This window comes from Xyrauchen texanus, chromosome 21 (assembly GCF_025860055.1).
Source record: "Xyrauchen texanus isolate HMW12.3.18 chromosome 21, RBS_HiC_50CHRs, whole genome shotgun sequence".
In the NCBI taxonomy this organism is placed as follows: Eukaryota; Metazoa; Chordata; class Actinopteri; order Cypriniformes; family Catostomidae; genus Xyrauchen; species Xyrauchen texanus.
The window spans coordinates 15,471,502-15,496,253 of NC_068296.1; the positions used below are offsets into that span (position 1 = coordinate 15,471,502).

The 24,752-nt window shown below is 45.4% G+C and overlaps 1 protein-coding gene across 7 annotated transcripts in view; it reads right to left on the reverse strand.

Annotated features, from left to right (window-relative positions):
- The window catches only part of LOC127661261 (ryanodine receptor 1-like), a 126,573-nt gene that overhangs the window by 66,623 nt on the left and 35,198 nt on the right, over positions 1-24,752 (reverse strand). For all 7 annotated transcript variants that reach the window (XM_052151895.1, XM_052151893.1, XM_052151890.1 and 4 more), the window contains exons 13-31: positions 20,391-20,577; positions 19,006-19,141; positions 18,620-18,715; positions 18,378-18,496; positions 18,142-18,275; positions 17,702-17,943; positions 17,425-17,617; positions 15,851-16,067; positions 15,652-15,756; positions 10,331-10,434; positions 10,139-10,222; positions 9,883-10,042; positions 9,577-9,724; positions 9,139-9,344; positions 8,806-8,980; positions 5,818-6,026; positions 4,752-5,104; positions 394-520; positions 145-305 (exon numbers count right to left, since the gene is read on the reverse strand). In XM_052151895.1, the coding sequence (XP_052007855.1) occupies positions 145-305; positions 394-520; positions 4,752-5,104; positions 5,818-6,026; positions 8,806-8,980; positions 9,139-9,344; positions 9,577-9,724; positions 9,883-10,042; positions 10,139-10,222; positions 10,331-10,434; positions 15,652-15,756; positions 15,851-16,067; positions 17,425-17,617; positions 17,702-17,943; positions 18,142-18,275; positions 18,378-18,496; positions 18,620-18,715; positions 19,006-19,141; positions 20,391-20,577 (3,156 nt within the window). The remainder of the gene's footprint in view (positions 1-144; positions 306-393; positions 521-4,751; positions 5,105-5,817; positions 6,027-8,805; positions 8,981-9,138; positions 9,345-9,576; positions 9,725-9,882; positions 10,043-10,138; positions 10,223-10,330; positions 10,435-15,651; positions 15,757-15,850; positions 16,068-17,424; positions 17,618-17,701; positions 17,944-18,141; positions 18,276-18,377; positions 18,497-18,619; positions 18,716-19,005; positions 19,142-20,390; positions 20,578-24,752) is intronic.

The window sequence follows — 24,752 nt, forward strand, 5'->3', positions numbered from 1 at the left end:
CTATCAATATTCCTGTACATATCCTGACTATATTAAATGTTATTGTATTGACTCTCAATTTCTCCACTGCAGCTTTTTGTTTTTGTCTTCATTCGTTGATTTTCACCACACTGAAAAAACATTGTGCCAACTGGGCTATCTCACCTGTCGTGTATGTTGCCCTTGTCGTCTCCAACTGTTAAAGTGACAGTACGGACCTTAGTCAGGTCAAAGTTGGGGTCATACATGTGGAAGTCCGGGGTGACCCAGCCCACCCACACGCCGCCAGGTTCTTGCCCAGCAAAGATACGCACAGAGTAATAGTACTGTAGAAAGAGAAGAAAGACAATGAAGAAAAATGAGGCAAGTGTGTGTCATTTGTGACAGATCTGGTACTGAATATGGTGGACTCACTGTAGTCGTATTGAGGATGATCTCTGGGTCATCACGATCATCTGGCACAACATCTTCAAACAAACGGGGCATAAGAGGAGGAGGGGGAGGGGAGATCATGGCTGCCTTTTTAGCCTTAAACAGGAAACTGGGGGAGGAATAATAATGAGCATAATGAAACAATAAATGCTATTAAAAATCCATGTTTGAAATGTCACCTATAGAATTTTGTATTAAATGTACCAACTTTATTTGGAAAACCTGTACATATATTTATTCATGCAATTATCTAATCAACCAATTGTGTGGCAGCAGAGCATGTTCACATTAACCATCAGAATGGGGAAAATTGTGATCTCAGTGATTTAGACTGTGGCATGATTGTTGGTTCCAGACAGGCCAGTTCGAGTATTTCTGTAACTGCTGATCTCCTGGGTTTTTCATGCACAACAGCCCCTAGAATTTACTCAGAATGGTGCCAAAAACAAAAACATCCAGAGAACAGCAGTTCTGTATATAGAAATGCCTTGTTGATAAGAGAGGTCAACTGAGAATGGCCAGACTGGTTCAAGCTGACAAAAAGGCTACAGTAACTCAGATAATCACTCTGTACATGTTACGATCCCTTGTTGTCCGTCCCGTGTTTTCCGTTTCACTTATCACGTTCCGTGTCACGATCCCTTGTTGTCTGTACCGTGTTTTCTGTTTCACTCATCACCGCCGTCTCTGCGTTATTGTCCGCACCTGTTTGTTATTTTTGTTATCACCATGTCTGTCTATTTAAACCCGCTTGTTTTCCCTTTGTCGTTCGTTGACATGTCATGTTCGTACCTACGTTTGTAAAGCTCTTGTGTGTTCTCAGTTCATGTTCCCTGCAGTCTGCTGGTTAGCTCGAGGATAACCCTGGTTCGCTCGAGGATAACCCTGGTTCGCTCGAGGATAACCCCGCTGTTCATGTTTTCCTGTTGTTTGTTCGTTCAAGGTTACCCCGCCCTTCGTGGATGTTCGCTCCTTGTTCACCCTTTGTATGTTATCTCATGTTTTAGTTTCTTTTTCCCATCGTGGACTTTTCCTTTGTTCCGGTGTTTGTATTGTTATTATTTGCTTCTTAATAAAACCGCGTTTGGATCCGCACTTCCCATCTGCCTCTTCCTCACATCATAACAGAACGAACGACCCACAATGGATCCAGCGGTCCAGCAGGCCAACTACCGGCTGCTTGGTTTGAGGCAAGGGGACCGACCAGTGGAAGACCACATCCGGGACTTCCTGGAGCTGGCACACTTGTCGGACTTCCCGGAGTCAGCCCTGGTGGTTTTCTTCGGGGCCAATTTGGACGCGTCGCTGAAAGAGCGCTTACCACCGGCAACGCTCGGCTGGACTTTGCAGGAGATGGTGGAAGAGGCTCTGCTGGTCAGCGGCTCGCCACTCACTGTGGGCGTGGCAGAGGAGGACCCTACCTCACCTCCCGCGGTGGTAACCTTCAACTCGGCCATGGCTCTTCCCATCACGCCTGTTCCACCAGTCAGCAAAAAAAAAACCCACATGTCAGTGAGCCAGCGCCTGTAGCCTCGACCGTCCCTGAGCCAGCGCCTGTAGCCTCGACCGTCCCTGAGCCAGCGCCAGTAGCCTCGACCGTCCAAGAGCCAGCGCCAGTAGTCGTGACCATCCAAGAGCCAGCGCCAGTAGCTGTGACCGCCCAAGAGCCAGCGCCAGTAGCCAGGCCCATCCAAGAGCCAGCGCCAGTGGTCGTGCCCGTCCTAGAGCCAGCGCCCCTCGAGTCTCCCAGGGCTCCTCCTCTCGAGCCTTCCAGGGCTCCGCCTCTCAAGCCTCTCGAGCCTTCCAGGGCTCCGCCTCTCAAGCCTCTCAAGTCTTCCAGGGCTCCTCCTTCCGAGCCTCCTAGGGCTCCGCCTCTCCAGTCTCTCGAGTTTTCCAGGGCTCCTCCTCCTCCCGAGCCTCCCAGGGCTCCGCCTCTCAAGCCTCTCGAAACTTCCAGGGCCCCGCCTCTCAAGCCTCTAGAGCCTTCCAGGGCTCCGCCTCTCAAGCCTTCCAGGGCTCCGCCTCTCAAGCCTCCCAGGGCTCCGCCTCCCGAGCCTTCCAGGGTTCCACCTCTCCAGTCTCTCAAGTCTTCCAGGGCTCCTCCTCCCGAGCCTCCCAGGGCTCCGCCTCTCAAGTCTCTCGAGCCTTCCAGGGCCCCACCTCTCAAGCCTCTCGAGCCACCCAGGGCTCCGCCTCTCGAACCTTCCAGGACTCCGCCTCCTGAGCCTTCCAGGGCTCCACCCCCGAGCCTCCTACTGCTCTGCTCTCAGAGACCCCAGAGCCTTCTAGGGCTCCACCTCTAGAGCATCCTACGGCGCCCCCTCCCTCGGCTCTGCCTTCAAAGCCTTCCAGGTCTCTGCCTCTGAAACCTCCTACGGCGCCACCTCACTTGGCTCCGCCTCCAGAGCCTTCCAGGTCTCCGCCTCTAAAGCCTCTTGAGCCTTTCCCGGCTCCGCCTCCTGAGCCTCCTACGGCTCTTCTCCTAGAGACCCCTGAGCCCCCCACGGCCCAGCCTACGCCTCCTTCGGCGTCGCCTCCCAAGCCTTCTACGGCCCCGCCTCTGAAGACCTCCTTGGCTCCGCCCACCACGGTTCCGCCTCCTGACCCTCCCAAGGCCCTACCACCTGAGTCTGCCATGGCTCTGCCTGCCTCTGCTCAGCCCCCCGTGTTTTCCACGGCTCTGCCTGCCTCTGCTCCGCCCACAGTGTACCCCACGGCTCTGCCTGCATCTGCTCTGCCCCCAGAGTCTCCTGCGGCCCTACCTGCGCCTCCCTCAGCGCCGCCGCCCAAGTCTACAACTGCGCCGCCTCAGAAGCCTTCCTTGGCTCTGCCTCACGCGGCTCCGCCAGCTTCCCCAGAGGTCACTCCTCCCAGGCCCCCTGGACCAGCCCTTGCCTTGTGGCCGCCTCCCAGACCACCTAAACCTGTCCCTGCCCAGTCAATACCTCCCTGGCCTCCTAAACCAGTACCTACCCAGTGGACGCCCCCCAGGCCACCTGACCCGGTCCCTGTCCCATATCCCTATGGACTGCCTGTCGGCCCCCTCGGCCTCCTTGGTCTGCCTCTCCGTCCCTTGTGCCTCCGTGGTCTACCTGATTGCCCCTTGTGCCTCCCTGGTCTGTCTCTGTGTCCCTTGTGCCTCCCTGGTCTGTCTCTGTGTCCCTTGTGCCCCCTTTGGTTTGTCTGTTCTCCCTCTCTTCTAGCCCCTCTCTCCTTGATCATTTGCTTGCTTTTTCCTTTCTTTTGTTTTCTAGGACCGTCTAGAATCCGGTCCTTTTGAGGGGGGGTTAATGTTACGATCCCTTGTTGTCCTTCCCGTGTTTTCCGTTTCACTTATCACGTTCCGTGTCACGATCCCTTGTTGTCTGTACCGTGTTTTCTGTTTCACTCATCACCGCCGTCTCTGCGTTATTGTCCGCACCCGTTTGTTATTTTTGTTATCACCATGTCTGTCTATTTAAACCTGCTTGTTTTCCCCTTTCCTTTGTCGTTCGTTGACGTGTCATGTTCGTACCTACGTTTGTAAAGCTCTTGTGTTCTCAGTTCATGTTCCCTGCAGTCTGCTGGTTCGCTCGAGGATAACCCCGCTGTTCATGTTTTCCTGTTGTTTGTTTGTTCAAGGTTACCCCGCCCTTCGTGGATGTTCGCTCCCTGTTCACCCTTTGTATGTTATCTCATGTTTTAGTTTCTTTTTCCCATTGTGGACTTTTCCTTTGTTCCTGTGTTTGTATTGTTATTATTTGCTTCTTAATAAAACCGCGTTTGGATCCGCACTTCCCGTCTGCCTCTTCCTCACATCATAACAGTACAATTGTAGTGAGCACAATAGCTCACTCTGAGAGTAGATATACAGTATATATATGCATATATTACTGTAATTAATACATTCATTTTCATTTTATGGACCATATCAGAACACTTTGTTTTCCAGAATTCTTTAATTTACCCCAAACTCTTCAAAACTGAGTAAAACATGTCAATATTTATTTATCTGAAGGTGGTTGATGTTTTTGATGCTGTATAGCTCATTTTAAATCTGTTTTGATGGCTGTGTTAATTGTTGAACTTAGTATTGAACTTATTCAACACATTTATATTATTTAATGTGAATAATTATATAAAGTTTGTTAGTTGAAATTACTTAAAGATTAATGAAATTCTTCTATCATGTAACTAGGTTGAATTTCTTTGAATTGCAATTCAGTAAATTCCTCAAAATTCCAAAATAAATTCAAATTCCAACTCATGGAGAATGAAATGGAGCCAATTCTTAAACTCTGAATTTGCCCATTCCTGCAAAACAGCTTTAATAAACTAAATAAGGAAAGAAGAAATCTCACCCTTTCTTCTTTCCTTTCTCGGATACAGTGTCTTTGTCATTCTCCTTTATGCTCTGCACATCTTTGGGCACTGATGGCTCCTTTTCCTTCTCCTCCTGCTCTTTCCGACTAGCTGATTTCTTCAGCACCTCAAACTCAGAGTCAGGGTCCACCTCCAACACTTCTTCCTCAGGGATGGTGAGGGAACGTGTAAGAGGAGTGGTGCCTGCGGGCACCTTGAAGGTCAGGTCGAACTCCACAGGCATGCTCAGTCTGAAGAATAGCATGTCTGTGTTAGCGTTTTGAGATCCAAATGTCTTGTGTGCTATTTTCAGACAGGGGGCACTGTCCACAGTTCCATCCACACGAGACACCTACAGGTTACACAAGAACAATAAAGGGGGTAAATGAACTATTTGCACTAAATATGTATAAATTATAGCAATATTTACAGTACAAAACATGGTCTGTGTACATTATCAAGATATAAGCATTTGTTCAACGTGTTATTATTTTGAGCAAATAGAATGTCCCTTTAATATGCATTAGAAATGTCCTTAATTGAACGAAACATGCTCTCAAATCAGATACATTTAGAGTACAGTGGTTCCAAGAATTATCTCAAGAGTCTCAAGCCACACTTATTGTAAAAAGGTCTTTATACTATATAACAAAATATCAAACCAAGTGGCAAGAAATATAAAACTAATAATGCTTTTCAAGAAAAAAAAAGAGATACATTGTTCAAAATTAAGACAAAAAGTATTGACACTTTCTGATTGTCAAAGTTATTAGAAAATGGCTGTAGTTAAAAGTGATAAACTACACCTGTGATAATTCTGCTAGAACACCTGTGTGATCGTTAGAGAAACTGGTTCCATACATCCACATAAAATCACTTTGAGACCAGTTGGTTAAAAGTAATTGAACAAAAAATGTTTGCTGATGACATTTGGGTTGATATTTTGTATCTAGAGCAGTGACATTTAGACATGTTTAAGTGTGATTTGAAGTGTACCAATACTTTTTTTGGGGCTAAAGTATAAAAGTAATAAAAGGATAGCAAATGAAGTGACCCCTCCAGTACCTCAATGTGGTTGTGGTCGGTAGGCACTGGAACAAACTGGGGCAGGCTCTTACTGAACCACATCGCGATGTCTCTCTTCATGTTGATGGCGAATGGCTCAAAGCCTTCTTGAAGCCCACAGATGGCAAAGTAGCGCAGACTGCTAACATTCTGGCCCAGGTTAATACGGCCCACCTGAGACAGACCCAATGTGCAGACTGGAATAAAACCTGGAGGGAGGAAAACATGGAAAGAGATTTAGGGTGTTTTATCACTTGGGTCCTCTTTAATAGAACTAAACACCGAACCCTTTAAGTATACCAAAAAGTGAACCGAGTGAAAAAGTAGTTATCTTTGCATTCACACAGTCCATGCCCTTTAAAGTAGGCTCAGGTCACTTTTTGATCCACTTTACCTGTAATGGAGTTTCAGTTTATTATGTATTCACACTAAATTGTTTTTGTTGTACCCAGACCACTGTTTAAAATACAATATTGATTATAATTATTATTGTTAGGACTATATTTAATATTGAGTACAATTATATACTGTATGTATGTATTATATATATATATACACACACTCACCTAAAGGATTATTAAGAACACCATACTAATACTGTGTTTGACCCCCTTTCGCCATCAGAACTGCCTTAATTGTACGTGGAATTGATTCAACAAGGTGCTGAAAGCATTCCTTAGAAATGTTGGCCCATATTGATAGGATAGCATCTTGCAGTTGATGGAGATTTGTGGGATGCACATCCAGGGCACGAAGCTCCCGTTCCACCACATCCCAAAGATGCTCTATTGGGTTGAGATTTGGTGACTGTGGGGGCCATTTTAGTACAGTGAACTCATTGTCATGTTCAAGAAACCAATTTGAAAAGATTCAAGCTTTGTGACATGGTGCATTATCCTGCTGGAAGTAGCCATCAGAGGATGGGTACATGGTGGCCATAAAGGGATGGACATGGTCAGAAACAATGCTCAGGTAGGCCGTGGCATTTAAACGATGCCCAATTGGCACTAAGGGGCCTAAAGTGTGCCAAGAAAACATCCCCCACACCATTACACCACCTGCACAGTGGTAACGAGGCATGATGGATCCACGTTCTCATTCTGTTTACGCCAAATTCTGACTCTACCATCTGAATGTCTCAACAGAAATCGAGACTCATCAGACCAGGCAACATTTTTCCAGTCTTCAACTGTCCAATTTTGGTAAGCTCTTGCAAATTGTAGCCTCTTTTTCCTATTTGTAGTGGAGATGAGTTGTACCCGGTGGGGTCTTCTGCTGTTGTAGCCCATCCGCCTCAAGGTTGTGCGTGTTGTGGCTTCACAAATGCTTTGCTGCATACCTCGGTTGTAACGAGTGGTTATTTCAGGCAAAGTTGCTCTTCTATCAGCTTGAATCAGTCGGCCCATTCTCCTCTGACCTCTAGCATCAACAAGGCATTTTCAGCCCACAGGACTGCCGCATACTGGATGTTTTTCCCTTTTCACACCATTCTTTGTAAACCCTAGAAATGGTTGTGCGTGAAAATCCCAGTAACTGAGCAGATTAAGAAATACTCAGACCGGCCCGTCTGGCACCAACAACCATGCCACGCTCAAAATTGCTTAAATCACCTTTCTTTCCCATTCTGACATTCAGTTTGGAGTTCAGGAGATTGTCTTGACCAGGACCACACCCCTAAATGCATTGAAGCAACTGCCATGTGATTGGTTGATTAGATAATTGCATTAATGAGAAATTGAACAGGTGTTCCTAATAATCCTTTAGGTGAGTGTATATATATATATATATATATATATACATACACATACATATTATAATTTTTTATACAATAAAAGATAAAAGCAGTGCATTGAACTGAATCTATTGTACTTTCATCTAAAAATACTGTATTTAGAGGCAAAAGTTAAGAAATTCAAACATGGGTCATAGTAGATTAGGCACGTTACCAACACAAAAAGTGTATTGATCATGAGTTTATCTATTGGCAGCCTCAGCCTACATCTATTCATAGTAAACTATAGTAATATATTCTTATTGTAATCTCTTAACTGTCACGTGCCATTCTAAGGCGATCTGGTTAAATACTCAAGTCTTAATTTGCACAGAAATGTTTTGTTTATTCTGTGAGGAGTTTACATAGTTTTCTCACTCTGTCATTTCCATAAAACACAGAATAAGCAGCTTGGTCTTTCTGTGAGTTATCATTACTGGTGTACAGTAAGCTATCAGGGCTAAACATATTTGGCGTTACACAAATGGGAAAATCAAATGAAAGCAGAGCACTTTGTGTTCATAATACACATTAATATCAATCCAAAACAATCTGGTTTGGTTCAGTTCATTTTAAAGGGGTCTGAGATCGTTGTGTGCATTCGCATATGTGCAAAAAATTGTGCAACCCCTTATAGAGCAGATAAGCAATTTGTGTATTTTCTAAAGATTACATTTTGACACTTTCCTCATTTTAACAGCTTCAGCCACTTTCCTACAAATAAAAAAAGTTTTGGGGGAAAACTACACAATCGGTATGGAATCATTCATTAAACAGCTTTTAAAAAAAATAAAAATGATACCCCTATTTACTCCCAATCATGAGGTTTGAAACCTTTATAATGGTTTTCTATGAACTATAATTATATGGAATAGAGCCAGACATATATTTTTTTTAATGTTCTTTTTTTTTACTCTAATAAACACACACAAGACAGGTTTGGAACAACACAAGGGAGAGTAAATAAGGACAGAATTTTCATTTTTGGGTCAGATATTCCTTTAATTCCAAGACTAGGTTTGATCAGTGTCCTGGAAACCAACCTCTTGAGACTCAACTAAAAATAACTGCAGACGTTTCCAACCAGCTAAATGGCAATGGCAGAGCTTATTAAAGCCACAGCTGTGCGGCATTACCTTGTAGAACAACCCATTGAACCCCCTTTAATAACCTTAAAAAAAAACCACTGCCTTAAACTGTATAGCACAAATCCTCACCGTCACCAATCTCAATATCTTTGAAAGCCATTTCAGAGCCAGAATCGCTAATCAGCATCTCTCCGTTAAGAGTAAACATTATGTTCATATCAGTGAGGTCTATCATGCAGCCCACCACATCACCAGACAGCCACTGACGCCCAAATGGCTCATTACCAATGTGCCATCGTTGAGCCTGCAGGGAGAGGAGGAAAATAATTTAGCTTTTTTTTTTTTTTTTTTGGAGTACAATAGAAAGTACAGTTTAATTATATAACTATTTGAGGGTACACTATAGAACAACATTCAACAAAGGTATAAGCAATAAAATTAGATTAATATGACACTACTCACCCTGTTTCCATTAAAGACATAGGCCAGCTCATCGGAACCAAGCTCAACATCAGAGTGGACGTTTGGTCGAGCCCAGCCAACTCTCATCTCGCCTATTGTTACAGCCTCAAACTCAAAGTACCATTTTCCTGAGGTAACAGCATACTGCTTCTCTGCCCTGAAGATACGCACTTTATCTCCACGTGCATTCTCAACACCAAGCCCACCTGTGGAAAAAGCCAGTGTAAGATTATGTTCAATTAATAATTTAGGATTCCATAAAGATAATAAAGATTTCCTCAAATATTAAATCTGAGGTTCGGCAATATGGTGTATTTAGTTGCCTTTGAATGAGTATTCAGGAAGGTAGTGCATGGCATATCTAAATCATCCAGATAAAAAGCAATATCATGTAGGCTACAGTAATGTAACTAAATCAAAGACATAATAGAGACTCACTGCTCTCCTGGTCTGGGGGCTCGATGTTGTATCCATAACCAATCAGAGTCCGCACTGCATTGTTCACACTGTCTCTGTTGGTCTTTTTGGTTCTCTCATCCAGCAGGTTGTATGGCACCAGACGAGGGTTACGCTTATTCATGATGTCCTGAAAGTTAGAGTAAGAGAATGAGCTCTTAGGCAGTGAACCTTATTTTCAAATATTAATCATATAAACACTGGCTTTTGATAGGAAATCTATACTCTATTATAAACTATAAATATTTGATTAAGACAGAGTGAGCATAGTGTCCACATCTACACTACCTGCACAATACTGTAGGTCCAACCCTGTCTCACTCTGTCTCGTGCCCACACATTGTGCCCATTTTCTGCCAGCTTCTCCACCAGCTGGTTTTGATTGGGCGTCAGTTTGACATGACTGAGATCCAGAGGAGCAGGTTTGAACCCGCTGCTCATCACATATCTGATAAACAAACAGAAAAAAATATGAAAACATAGAGGTTTTACATTATGCAAGAAAGTTATTGGACATAAGGGTATGTTTTGAAAATTTCCGTACGTTTTGGGTAGTTTGATCTTCCTCAGATTCTCTTCTGCTTTCTCATCTCCCATTCCTACATGGCACCCAAGAGCTAAGAGTGTTCTGGAGAGGAAAATAAGGTGATCAATAAATTAGACAGATTGATAGATGGATACACAGATGGACAATTGTCTGGACAATGAAGACAAATTAGATTCAACAGGTACTCACTTTAAAGTCTCTCCAGACATCTGAAGGTTATAGTTCCTCTCTGCATCTGGAAGACTCTGGAAGTCCACTAGGCATGGGTGCAGTTTCTTATTATCATCCCTAAACTGAGAGAGAGTATTCATACATACTGTTATTTTAATATGGATCTGGAGTGTGTATCTGTAACGAGAATGAGGCAGCGAAGGCAGACGAGGAGGTGCGGATCCAAATGCAGTTAAATTTTATTGAATGATAAAATAAACAAATAATAAACACAAAGGAAAAACCCACGATGGGGAAACAGGAAACTTAAACACTGATGATCAAATAAACAAATAAACACAAAGGAAAACCCCACAATGGGGAAACAGGAAACTTAAACATAGAGAACTCGGGCAGGGAAAACATACCGGGCTAACAACACTCAACGATCAACAAGGACTGAACAAACAGACAGGGTTAAATACATGCACAAGGGGAAAAGGGACCAATAACCAAACAGAACTCAAACAAGGTAACCAGGTGATGAAAAGAAACCAAAGGGCAAACAAATGAGACAGGTGAAAACAATGACCAGTGAACACGAGGGAAAACAAGACTGTGGAGCTACAAAAGGGACAAAAGTGAAAACTAAGGAGTACAAAAGTGACAAAAATGGTAATCAAAAAGGGCAACAGTGGAACAAGACAGGGTATACATAACAGAGCCCCCCTCAAAGGATCGGCTTCCAGACAATCCTAAAAAACAAAGACAAAAGACAAAAAACCCACAAAGAACAAAATGAAGGCACCGGGGCAGACAGGCAGACCAGGGGGGGCACAAGAGCAAGCAGGCAGTCCAAAGGGGCACAGAGGGCAGGCAAGCAGTCCAGGGGGTAACGAGGGGCAGACAGGCAGTCCTGGGGGCAACGAGGGGCAGACAGGCAGTCTACGGGGGCACAAGGGGCAATTAGGCAGTCCATGGGGGCACAAGGGGCAATTAGGCAGTCTCTGGGGGTGTGTGCTGGGAACCAGGTCGGGTGGCCTGGGGAGCTTCCACTGGGTAGGGGCGGGTTTAGGTGGACTGGGAGATAGCCGCAGAGCAGGGGCCGGTTCAGGGGGCCTGGGAGGTGGCCACAGGACAGAGGTCGGTCCAGATGGCCCGGGAGCTGGCCAATTGGCAAGGACAGGGACCGGGTCAGGGGGCCTGGGAGGAGGCCACCGGACAGGGACCGGTTCAGGAGGCCTGGGAGGAGGCCACTGGACAGGGACTGGGTCAGGGAGCCTGGGAAGAGGCCATTGTACTGGGACCGGGTCAGGAGGCCCGGAAGGCGGCCACAGGACGGGAACAGGGTCAGGAGGCCTGGGAGGAGGCCACAGGACAGGGACTGGGTCAGGAGGCCCGGGAGGAGGCCACAGGACAGGGGCCGGGTCAGGAGGCCTGGGAGGAGGCCACAGGACAGGGACCGGGCCAGGGGGCCTGGGAGCTGGCCTCAGGGCAAGGACAGGTTCAGGAGGCTTGGCCGGGAGAGGCGGAGCCGGGAAGGAACTAGGAGGCGTCGGAGGCGAGGCTGAGGGAGGCTTCGGAGGCGGAGCTGGAGTGGCTCTTGCGGCGGGGCCGTGGGAGGCGGAGCCGTAGGAGGCTCGGGAGGCGGGGCCGAGGTAGGCGGCGCCGTTGGAGGCTTTAGGAGCGGAGACCTGGAAGGCTCTGGAGTCTCTGGGGGCAGAGCCGTAGGGGGCTCTGGAGGTGGAGCCACAGGAGGCTCGGGAGGCAGAGCCGTAGAAGGCTCGGGAGGCAGAGCCGTGGGCGGTTCTGGAGGCAGAGCCGTAGGGGGCTTAAGAGGCTCTGAAGGTGGAGCCGTAGGAGGCTCTGGAGGCAGAGCCGAGGGAGGCTCGAGGAGAAGAGCAGCAGGAGGCTGAGCTGAAGGAGGCTCGGGAGGCGGAGACCTGGAATTCTCTGGAGGTGGGGCCGAAGGGGGTGGTGCCGTAGGAGGTTTCAGAGGCGGAGCCCTAGAAGGCTCTGGGGTCTCTGGGAATAGAGCCGTGGGAGGCTCGGGGGGGCGGAGCCCTGGAAGGCTCGAGAGGCGGAGCCCTGGGTGGCTCGAGAGACTGGAGGGGTGGAGCCCTAGAAGGCACGAGAGGCTTGAGGGGCGGAGCCCTGGAAGGCTTGAGAGGCGGAGCCCTGGAAAGCTCGAGAGGCTTGAGGGGCGGAGCCCTGGAAGGCTCGAGAGGAGGAGCCCTGGAAGGCCCGGGAGGAGGAGCCCTGGAAGGCCCGGGAGGAGGAGCCCTGGAAGACTCGGAAGGAGAAGCCCTGGAAGGCTCGAGAGACTTGAGAGGAGGAGCCCTGGAAGGCTCGGGAGGAGGAGCCCTGGAAGGCCCTGGAGGAGGAGCCCTGGAAGGCTCGGAAGAAGGAGCCCTGGAAGGCTCGAGAGACTTGAGAGGAGGAGCCCTGGAAGGCTCGGGAGGAGGAGCCCTGGAAGGCTCGGGAGGAGGAGCCCTGGAAGGCCCGGGAGGAGGAGCCCTGGAAGGCTCGGAAGGAGGAGCCCTGGAAGGCTCGAGAGGCTTGAGAGGCGGAGCCCTGGAAGGCTCAGGAGGAGGAGCCGTGGGCAGTTCTGGAGGCAGAGCCGTAGGGGGCTTAAGAGGCTCTGAAGGTGGAGCCGTAGGAGGCTCTGGAGGCAGAGCCGAGGGAGGCTCGAGGAGAAGAGCAGCAGGAGGCTGAGCTGAAGGAGGCTCGGGAGGCGTAGACCTGGAATTCTCTGGAGGTGGGGCCGAAGGGGGTGGTGCCGTAGGAGGTTTCAGAGGCGGAGCCCTAGAAGGCTCTGGGGTCTCTGGGAATAGAGCCGTGGGAGGCTCGGGGGGCGGAGCCCTGGAAGGCTCGAGAGGCGGAGCCCTGGGTGGCTCGAGAGACTGGAGGGGTGGAGCCCTAGAAGGCTCGAGAGGCTTGAGGGGCGGAGCCCTGGAAGGCTCGAGAGGAGGAGCCCTGGAAGGCTCGAGAGGAGGAGCCCTGGAAGACTCGAGAGACTTGAGAGGAGGAGCCCTGGAAGGCCCGGGAGTAGGAGCCCTGGAAGGCTCGAGAGGAGGAGCCCTGGAAGACTCGAGAGACTTGAGAGGAGGAGCCCTGGAAGGCCCGGGAGGAGGAGCCCTGGAAGGCCCGGGAGGAGGAGCCCTGGAAGGCTCGAGAGGCTTGAGAGGCGGAGCCCTGGAAGGCTCAGGAGGAGGAGCCCTGGAAAGCTCGGAAGGCAGAGCTCTGGAAAGCTCGGAAGGCGGAGCTCCGGAAAGCTCGGGAAACTCGGAAGGCTGAGCTCTGGAAAGCTCGGAAGGCGGAGCTCTGGAAAGCTCGAGAAACTCAGATGGCGGAGCTCTGGAAAGCTCGGGAGACTCGGAAGGCGGAGCTCTGGAAAGCTCGGGAGACTCGGAAGGCGGAGCTCTGGAAAGCTCGGGAGACTCGGAAGGCGGAGCTCTAGAAAGCTCGGGAAACTCGGGAGGCGGAGCTCTGGAAAGCTCGGGAAACTCGGGAGGCGGAGCTCTGGAAAGCTCGGAAGGCAGAGTACCAGGAAGCTCGGAAGGCGGAGCTCTGGAAAGCTCGGAAGGCAGAGTACTAGGAAGCTCGGAAGGCGCTGACTCTTGGACGGGCGCGACCACTGGCGCTGGACTTTGGACGGTCATGGCTACTGGCGCTGGCTCTTGGACGGTCATGGCTACTGGCGCTGGCTCTTGGATGGTCATGGCTTCTGGCGCTGGCTCTCGGACGGTCGAGGCTACAGGCGCTGGCTCAGGGACGGTCGAGGCTACAGGCGCTGGCTCAGGGACGGTCGAGGCTACAGGCGCTGGCTCAGGGAAAGTCGAGGCTACAGGCGCTGGCTCAGGGACGGTCGAGGCTACAGGCGCTGGCTCAAGGACGGTCGAGGCTACAGGCGCTGGCTCTGGGACGGTCGAGGCTACAGGCGCTGGCTCAGGGACGGTCGAGGCTACAGGCGCTGGCTCAGGGACGGTCGAGGCTACAGGCGCTGGCTCAGGGACGGTCGAGGCTACAGGCGCTGGCTCAGGGACGGTCAAGGCTACAGGCGCTGGCTCAGGGACGGTTGAGGCTACAGGCGCTGGCTCACTGACTTCTGAGGCGACAGGCACTGGCTCACTGACCTCTGAGGCGACAGGCTCTGGCTGGGTTACCGTGGTATGCGCCGGCTTGGGTTCGCTGGGCGCTGAGGGCAGAGCCAAGGGGGGTTTAGGGCACGGGGCTGCGGCTGGCGGAGGCTGGAGAGCAGAGACCTTTCCCCTTCTCCTCTTCCTCCGGGCTGATGCGACTGGCGAAGCTGGGATGCTGTTCCTGGTCAGCATTGCTTCAGGGTCCCTGGCCGTGGCTGGCAAGGGCTCAGGCTCGCTGACCGTGGCTGGCGAGGGCACAGGCTCGCTGACGGTAGAGGCCGCAGGCGCTGGCTCGCTCATAGTGACATGCGTGGGCGCTGGCTCGCTCACCGTGACAGGCGTGGGCTCTGGCTCGCAGACCGGGGCAGGCGTGGGCTCTGGCTCGCAGACCGGGGCAGGCGTGGGCTCTGGTGCAGGCTGAGGGGTCTCTACTGTGGGTGGGATGCTCGCTAGTAGGGTCGCCTCTATGTAGTCGAGAAGAGTCCAGCCGAGCGTTAGCAGTGGCGCCCGCTCCCTCAGCGAGGGGTTCAAGTTGTCCCTGAAGAAGACCATCAACATTAAGTCCGGGAAGTTTGTAAGATTTGTCAGAGGGAGGAAGTTGACAACGTGGTCTACTATTAGGCGGTCTCCTTGTTTCAAGTTGAGCAACTGGTGGCTGGCCCAAATAACTGCTGGATCCATGGTAAGGGTCGATCGTTCTGTAACGAGAATGAGGCAGCGAAGGCAGACGAGGAGGTGCGGATCCAAATGCAGTTAACTTTTATTGAATGATAAAATAAACAAAAATAAACACAAAGGAAAAACCCACAATGGGGAAACAGGAAACTTAAACACAGAGAACTCGGGCAGGGAAAACATACCGGGCTAACAACACTCAACGATCGACAAGGACTGAACAAACAGACAGGGTTAAATACATGCACAAGGGGAAAAGGGACCAATAACCAAACAGAACTCAAACAAGGTAACCAGGTGATGAAAAGAAACCAAAGGGCAAACTAATGAGACAGGTGAAAACAATGACCAGTGAACACGAGGGAAAACAAGACTGTGGAGCTACAAAAGGGACAAAAGTGAAAACTAAGGAGTACAAAAGTGACAAAAATGGTAAACAAAAGGGCAACAGTGGAACAAGACAGGGTATACATAACAGTATCTGTGAAAACCTGTGTATTATGAGAGAGTGAATTTGTTTAAGACACAAAGGCGAGGACTCACCACTCCATAAGTCCAACCCTGCTCAATACGGGTCACGGCCCAAAGCTCATGGATGTTTTCTGCAAGCTTCTCTCTGATGCGCTCCAAATGGGGAGGTAGCACAATCTACAAATCATATAGAATAGTTCTAAATAATTCTGTTGAAAAAGTGTTTTTTGCCAAGCAGAAGTGCCAACAAAATAGGAAACCACTGGGTTACCTGGGCAGTGTCCACAGGGCAGGGAGTAAATGAGGTGTGCGTGAGGGACTGTGTGGGACCCAGCAGGTTTCTGACACCATCAAAGTCGTGTTTATACTCCTTAATAGGCTCAATGCGCATTCTGTCTTTGGGGAGAAGAGCTTCATAACATGGTGTGTAGCCGGGAGGGGGTAGGAACTTAAAATCACCATGACGACCACCCAAAAGGAAACGTGCTCTGAAAATGAAAGAAAACCCAGATAACAAAGAAATAAGACACTACAAATGCAAACGCATGAATCATGTCATCATAGCAAGATTTTCTAATTAAAGGCAATGTGTGTGATTTCTGTGCCACTAGTGACACCAAACGCAACTACTATGTACTTACAGAAATACCAAAAATGAAAATTCTCTCATCATTTACTCACCCTCATGCCATCCCAGATGTATATGACTTTTTTTCAGAACACAAACAAAGATTTTTAGAAGAATATTTCAGCTCTGTAGGTCCAAACAATGAAAGTGAATGGTTGACAGAACTTTGAAGCTGCAAAAAGCACATAAATGATGCATAAAAGTAATCCATATTACTCCAGTTGTTTAATCCATATCTTCAGAAGCAATATAATAGGTGTGGGTCAGAAAAAGTTCAATATTGAATTCCTTTTTTACTATGAATCTCTACTTCCACTTTGACATTCTGAAAGTGAAAGTGGAGATTTATAGTAAAAACTGATAAAAATATTGATCTGCTTCTTACCCAAAGGGATTACATCACTTCAGAAGACATACTGTATATTTAACCACTGGAGTCGTATGGATCACTTCTATGATGCCTTTATGTAATTTTTGGAGCTTCAAAATCTGGTCACCAATAACTTGCATTGCATGGACCTACAGAGCAGAAATATTCTTCTAAAAAACATTTGTCTGTGTTCTTCATAACAAAGTAAGTCATACACATTTGGAATGGCATGAGGATGATTAAATGATGAGAGAATTTTTGGGTGAACGGTCCCTTTAAGAATTTCATGCAAAGTGCATACAATGTACATACGTGTTGTTGCATTGAACTTACATTTAAAGTACCTGCATTTAATTTCAGTTATCCTTACCCCTTAACCTAAACCTAATCCTACCCCAACCCTAACCATATCCCTAACTGTCTCTAAACCTACCGTACCTCAACCCCAGTAGCAGCCAACGTAAATTTTGTGCGAATTTTGCAGAACAACATGTAGTTACACAATTAATACATGTATTGTATGTATTTAAAATGTTCATCTGCCATTGATGGGACAAACACATAGTACAGCCCAAACTCACATCATTGAGCCAGAGTTGCAATGTTTTTATAGCACCATAGAGTCACCGTATTTACACTTCTCAGGGAAATTAAACTATGAATGGCTTACTTAGTTATTTAACTGGGATAGAATGAAGTATTTCAAATAAAAAACTTCACCATTAAGAGAAACTTGTTGCTACAATGGCATATCAAAATTGTATACGATAACAATAACACTATCAATCACATTGCTATCATGAGTCAATTCTGTTGATTTTGCGATAAAATAATAAAAGGGTCTTACTTTACTCCAGCAGAGAAGCTAATGACAGGAAAGAAAAGTCCATCAACATTGAAGTTCTCAAACATCCCCTGGACTGGATGACCATTTATGCGGAAGGAGATACTGGGCACGCTCAGATCCAGACAGCAGCTCACAACATCATCTGCTGCCAGGCTGTGCTGGTTTGGTGAAGCCACCTGACGTGACACATGACCTAAAGAAAACAATAAATGTTTAAGAGCCATAAATATTCAAACACATCACTGTATTTAAAATAAATTTAGAACACCACATTTACCTGACCACAAGTGGAGGCCATCAAAGCCGTAAGAGTAGAGATCATCACCCACACCATTGCCACCCCAACCTTCTCCTCCTCCTGGGTAAGGACTGTAGCCCTCAGTCATTGCCCAGCCCACACGAAGATGTGTAGCCTGGGCTGTCACATACGCCTCCACATAGTCAACCATCACCTCAAAGTACCACTTTTTGTACTGTGTAGAACCTTCACATGTGCCCAAGAAGATATTGGGTCTCACACTATAAAGTAAAAGAGATTTTATTTGGACAAAAGGAACTCTTTCAATACTTATATGACTAGTTTAATCAGTCCACAATGTTAAAACTATTTTCAAAGGTGTTGTCATTGCAGTCCATGAAAAAAGGTTCAATAGAGCATTTTGAAAAAGGACAACCCTTGTATATATTACTATATATTAATAATCCAAAATATATTACCTTGATACAAAGTTAACAATGTTAGTCTGCAGCAGAAGGTCACGACCCGGAAGCAAATTTTCTGTAATGAGGTTTTGATTGGACCTCACAGCCACACCATTACACACACAGAGAGAGCGAAGCACATCTAAAACCTAACCACACAAAACAGAGGAGAGTGAGATAATCCAAAAAGGAAAAATGTCACTAAATGATGTACAGGTATATTGATCTCAGTCACTTATTTGCTGTCAGACCTTATGGTTTCGACCGTGTTTGTCCAAGAGAGAAATTATAGACTTGATGTGGTTCTCCTGGATGATGTTCAAGACTTCAGGACTTTCAATCAAAACACAGTACAGCACCTCCAGAATGCCTGGAGACAAAGTAAGAGAAGGTGACATAGAGAGAAAGGTGCTTTGTAAAGGATAAGACACATAAGAACAAAAAATTGTTTGTTGGTTGTGGAGTCTGTGTTGGGGAAATGTGTTGCGTATACCTGAAGAAGCTTCTAGACGATCCAGTTTACTGACCAGCCAGTCCAGATTATCGCAGAACAGAGCACAGTTAGCACGATTTCCTCTGATCAGAGACGCTGCAAAAACAGACATACACATTCACAGAACTGATGGTAATCCAACAAAATTCTGACTTTGAAAATTCTGATTCTGAAAATTTGTGACCACTCATTTGGTATGTATGAATTTAGTTACATTACTTTTGTAATTTCAGTCCAATACTAATTTCTGAACTAGCAGCGCTACTTAACTGAGAATACAGAATATAAAACACACGCTGTGGGACCTTTACATTGCTGAATCGTAATCATTGCAAGGGGTCATTTAGTGAAGAGAATGATTAAAGGCTGTTATCAGACTGTCTCACCAAGCAGTTCATAGAGCAGGTTGACAATCTCTTTCCAAGACTCGGCCGCTTCCTCCCCGGCAAACTCAGAGAAGTGTGCAGCAGTGTTGTAGACATTCAGCCGATCCACACACTCAAGCACAATTGTGATCATCCCCTACAACAAAAATGCAACATCATAGCTTTCATATCTTGCACAGCCAGATGTTTGATTAAACAGCATATGGTCTGGTGCTTTTGTCCTCATTGCAGCTTATTCTGGCAAAGAACCACACTCTTAGACAGGAAGAGACTGTATTACCATAATGTACAGTAAAGTGACCAACATGCAGCAGTCTCCGTGAATGGATAAATAAATAAATAAATCAGATATTCCAATTTGATTCACAAGCTCTTGATTCAATTCCGATACTAATAGATTTGATTAGATTGTATATCGATTCATATGGGTATATTTCAGTTATAATGATCCTTTTGCTTACATATTAAAGAAATTCTCTCCCAGCTAATTCTGTTAATTATACAGAGGACTTTCTAACTAGGTACATTATGAAAATTTTTATCATTTTGGTCATATTTTAGCATTTTAAAATTAACAAATATATTAATTAAATCAATAAAAGTTTGAATAAATTGTATATATTATTTTATGTTAATTTTCTTTTGTTTAATTGTATAATTTTTAATTTTTACAGATATTTATATTAATTTGTTGAACACAAGCTAAAAACCGGTACCGTCTTTAAGAACCCCGGCATTTCTGTAATAAGCTCCTGTAAACGAGTACATATTAAGGAGAGAGACTGGAATGGCTTTATCTCATCCATGGTATGCACGATTAGAATTAAATGTTTATTTTTTGTTGTTTTTGATCAACAATTGTCTACAGAACAGAAAGGGTATTAAAAGAGACAAATGGGTTGGGGAGATCTCGTCTTTAGACACAAGGAAAACCTTTTACCCTCATAACGCAGTTAAAGGATTTTGCTGCTGAATAATCCACCACTATACTACACAATCACTGGTTAATGAAATCTAAACATTTATCAGCCAGTTGCCAAATATATACATTTATGTTACATAGTGTGAGGTTTGTGCAAAACTTGAGTATCTGTCAAAGATTTGATGCCACTTTGGCAAATCCAGATATTAGATCTTCCTCAAAATCACTTATTGTATCAATTTGGTACATTGTAAATATGGCTTTATTTACAAAAAACCTGTTTGCCTTTATGATCCAAAGTTCCATAAATCAAACAAAAATTGCCACTTTCACACAGAAATTGGCATTTTTGTGTGCAATATGCATCAGAATCTCAGTGAACGAATTGTGGGCAAGCTGTGGGCGTGCTGCCTAAAGCTACGACTACTGGCTCTCAGAAAGATATTATTCCACACACACACACCTCTTCTTGGAAGAGGTTCTGTCGGTTGCGTAGAGAGCGCAGCTTGGTCTGCTTCTCCTCGTGTTCTAGCTCCTCCTCTGGAGGTCGGAAATAGTGGATCAGATCCTGCAAGGACAGAATCACTCCATCCAGCGGCAGGAACACTGGACCGGGGGATTTGTTCTTCCCACTCAGAGAGTCGAGGCCTCTGATATGCACACACACGAGAGAGAGAGAGATATTTATTTTCTATGACACATGATAATATTTAGATTTCATCGAAACATTTTAAATCAGCCATCATATCCACTCTCAGCTATTGTGTCTGCTAAAATGTGTACTTGATCAAACAATCATGTATTCCAAATACAGTATTTGTGATTAACATTTTTTATTGATTCATACATTAAACAAAGAAAAGCAAAACATATATAGACAGAATCAATATTTAACCCCCACTGTTACCCCTACCCCTCCCAATCCCTCCTGACCCTCAACAAACATTCCTGTGGTCACATATGAGTACACACACACACACACACACATATATATATATATATATATATATATATATATATATACATATAAATAATAATCACACACATTAACAACTACACCTCTCTCTCCACTGCCCCTCCCTGAGAGCCCTCAAAAAACGGCAAATGTTTGCCCCATTTCCCCAGAAACGAGTCAAAATTCCCCAGTCTTCTAGATGACCCTTCTTCAAAAGCCCAAGCACCACTCCTGAAATGGGGGCGCTACAGCCGACACCCATCCCCTTAAAACTATTTCTCTGGCGATCATGACATTGGTTAGGACCCAATTTTTTTATGTAGTTATTCTCTATATTGATGAATGCCCCATCAACTAAAATACAGAGTCTGGGGCAAAATTAAAGTTGAGTGCCCAATACATCACACATAAAACTCTGAACCTTCAACCAACATTCTTGGATCTTAACACACCACCAAAAAACATGGGTTGTGTCTCCATCTTCTGACTGCCATCGCCAGCATGTGGGTGTGTCTTTAAGACCAAGCCTAAATCTAGAGGGGGTCAAATAGAATCAGTCAAATCTTGAATTGCATAAGGCGCACCCTTGCTTTTTTAGAATCCTAGCCCACACTCCCTCCTCCAATACTAAGTTTAAATCTTTCTCCCATAATCTCTTGATAGAATTTAAAGCTCCATCCGCTAGACTCAGCAGTGAGTAATACACTAATGCCTCATGACCTTTTCCAAAAGCAGTAATCACCACTCCCAGAGTGTCTGCTGCTTTAGGGGGGTGTATGCTACTCCCAAAAATAGTACAAAGCAGGCGGCACAGCTGTAAATACCTACAAAAATGGAGATCTGGGAATCCCAAAACCAATCTCAACACTCCACTCTCATATATGTTACAAAGTGTAGTAACCCCCCTCACAGCCCACTCGGACCAATAGAAAGGGGACTTAGTAATACAGAATTTTGGGTTCAGCCATATGCTCGAGGCTACATTTAAATAAATGTCAGAATTAAACACTTAAACATACCGAGTGCAAATATGAGATAATGGGGTGTACCTGAACTCCTCCGGTTAGTTTAATAGAAAGGCTTTGTAATGACAAAATAGGAGCAAGAACTTCCTATTCAATACAAAACCAGGGAGGGGCTCTTTCAGATAGAAGCAACCAGTAAGCCAAATATCTGAGACCCAATGCATAATAATACAATTTGACTTGACTTGACTTGACTCTAGCTGGATCAGGGAAATTGGATGGTAACTCTTACACTCACTTAGATCTTTATCCTTTTTAAGAATCAGACTGATCTGGAAAATTGTCATGGTTGGTAGATGCTTTCCATTCTGCCAATTCTGTAGCATAAAATCTAAAAAACAAAGCCATCTGGCCTCGGAGCATTGCCTGTAGGCAAGGCCTTAATTAACTCACCAAAGCTCCTCCAAGGTTATCTCAGAATCAAGAGAGTTTTTTTGCTCAGCCGTCAGTTTAGGAAGTTCTAATGTTTCCACAAAGTTTCTAACATCCTTATCAGTTGATGAAGGTGTGAAACTATTCTTTAAAAGCATTATTAATATCAGTGGCTATGTTAAATATTTCACTGAGGGAATGGTAAAAAAAGACTCTCTCTGTTTTATATACATAGCCAGAAATTTTCCTGCCTTGTCCCCCGACTCATAGTATGACTGTCTTGCCCTGAATAGTCAAAAGTCCACCTTCCATGACAAAATAGTATTATACCTGTATTTCAATCAGGTCAATTCTCTGAGGCCATCAGACAATCTGTGCTTCAGCTCTGCTTTGGCACTTTTACTATTCCTTCCAACTCCACAATTTCTCGTGCTTTGGATTTTTTGGTGAATTACGCATACTGTATGATCTGGCCCCTAAGAACCACTTTCAGTGACTCTCAAGCCCCGCCCACAGAGGACACTGAGGACCAGTTATTCTCCATATAAACATTGATTTCAGCCTTTAACATTTGTTGGAATTCAGGATTTTGCAAAAGGGATATATTAAAGCACCAACTATATGATTTCCTTTTCTCCATATGTGGCAACACCTCTAAACTCGCCAGGGCGTGATCTGAGACTAAAATGTTTCCAATTGAGCAATCAACAACAGATGAAATGAGGGACTTATATATATATATATATATATATATATATATATATATATATATATATATATATATATATATATAAAACATCCATTACAGAATAAATCTTATGGACTAATGAAAAAAATTATAGTTCCTACAAGAAAAAAGCCCAGATCATCAATGTTAGGTGCGTACATTTTAGCCAAAATAAGACTTTGCCCCTGAATTTCTGCTAAAACAATAATGACTCCTCCTAATTTATCTTTAATCTGTTTGAGATATTTGAATTGTAGATACTTACTTATCAGTGTAATGACTACCCTGCTCTTGAGAAATAACCTTCCTTCTTTTTATGGGGTGCCCCAACCCATTCACATTCCACATGGATAGAGACAATCCACTCATATTAACATGACATTTTGACATATTAGAAAAAACTGATTGTGTGTCAAAAACAAAATTATAAAGACCTCATTCCAACAGTAGTGAAACAATCAAACCCCAAACTTCCCCCTGAACCAAATAAACAAAAAAGAATAACTTAAAAGAAAGCGCCAACTAGCGTCCATCCCTCTAAATGCAAACAGTCCTAAGAGAGCCCTCACGACAACTCAAGTCTGGTGTTTCTATACAAATTTTGTGAGACAGAAGTACACAAAAAAAGATCATCTATAAAACAAACTCCAGCCAATAGGTGAAATAAACACAAAGAACATGCAGATTTATCCACACAACTTTTCCGAAGGAGTGTTACTTCACAAAACAAACTCCAGCCGCTATGCGGAACCACGTCAAGAGGATGCTCAGTGAGTTGGTCCATTCAGCTGCAACATTAATACCACAAAATAACTTGCTCAGTCCATTGACTTAACGAAGGACCTTTACTTGTGGGCACTTGTGGGCATGTAAATGTTTTACGGTCATCCTTAGCATCTATTCTCAATTTGGCCAGGAACATCAGAACAAAAGTAGGGCTGGGAAATATGGCCAAAATTGTTATCACAATAATCTTTTGTTCGATTTTGGTGATTGTTCTATATCGATATTTATCATGATATACATTTACACATTGCACTTTCTTTTTTTATTTCAAAGTTGATGGAAGAAAAGAAGAAAAAATGAATTCTAAACAGTCAAAATAGTCTCTACAAAACTGCACAGGGGGTCCAGAGACAGCCAAAGCAGTGGGGTCTGTGGGAACTTTTACCAAAATATAAAAATAGGACAGGGCAGAAATGATGCATGTTTGTTACCAGAGAACAATATTCAAGATTACAGCACAGAAAGATCAGAGCTGTTGTCCACATCACTGTTGTTCTGTCGCGCTCTTCACAGAGTGCCATTTGCAAAGTCTGGGGAAAAAGAAAATGTTGTGGTTCTTCCAAGAATGCCTTCCTTTACTCCTCGCCTCGCATAACACGAGATCTTTATCGCATGATCTCAGAAATTTGGCCAGAATTGATAGGGGCTTGTCTCCCATTGCCAAGCCGGAACCCTGTGAGCTTGCTCGATTTCCAGCTTATGGCCTGTTATGTAAAGCAAACTTGGAAAGAGCCCATCCAGGAATTTCACCATATCCTGACCCTCTGCTCTCTCAGGAATTCCAACAATACAGATGTTATTCTGCCAGCTACGTTTCTCCAAGTCCTCCAACTTCTCCCAGACACGCTCCAAAATCACCTTGGTTATTAGCGGATTAGCAGATAATTCCCTCGCTAAAAACTGATTTTTCTACGTATTACAGCAAGATCCTCCAAGTCAGCAATAACCTTCGTCAGCATT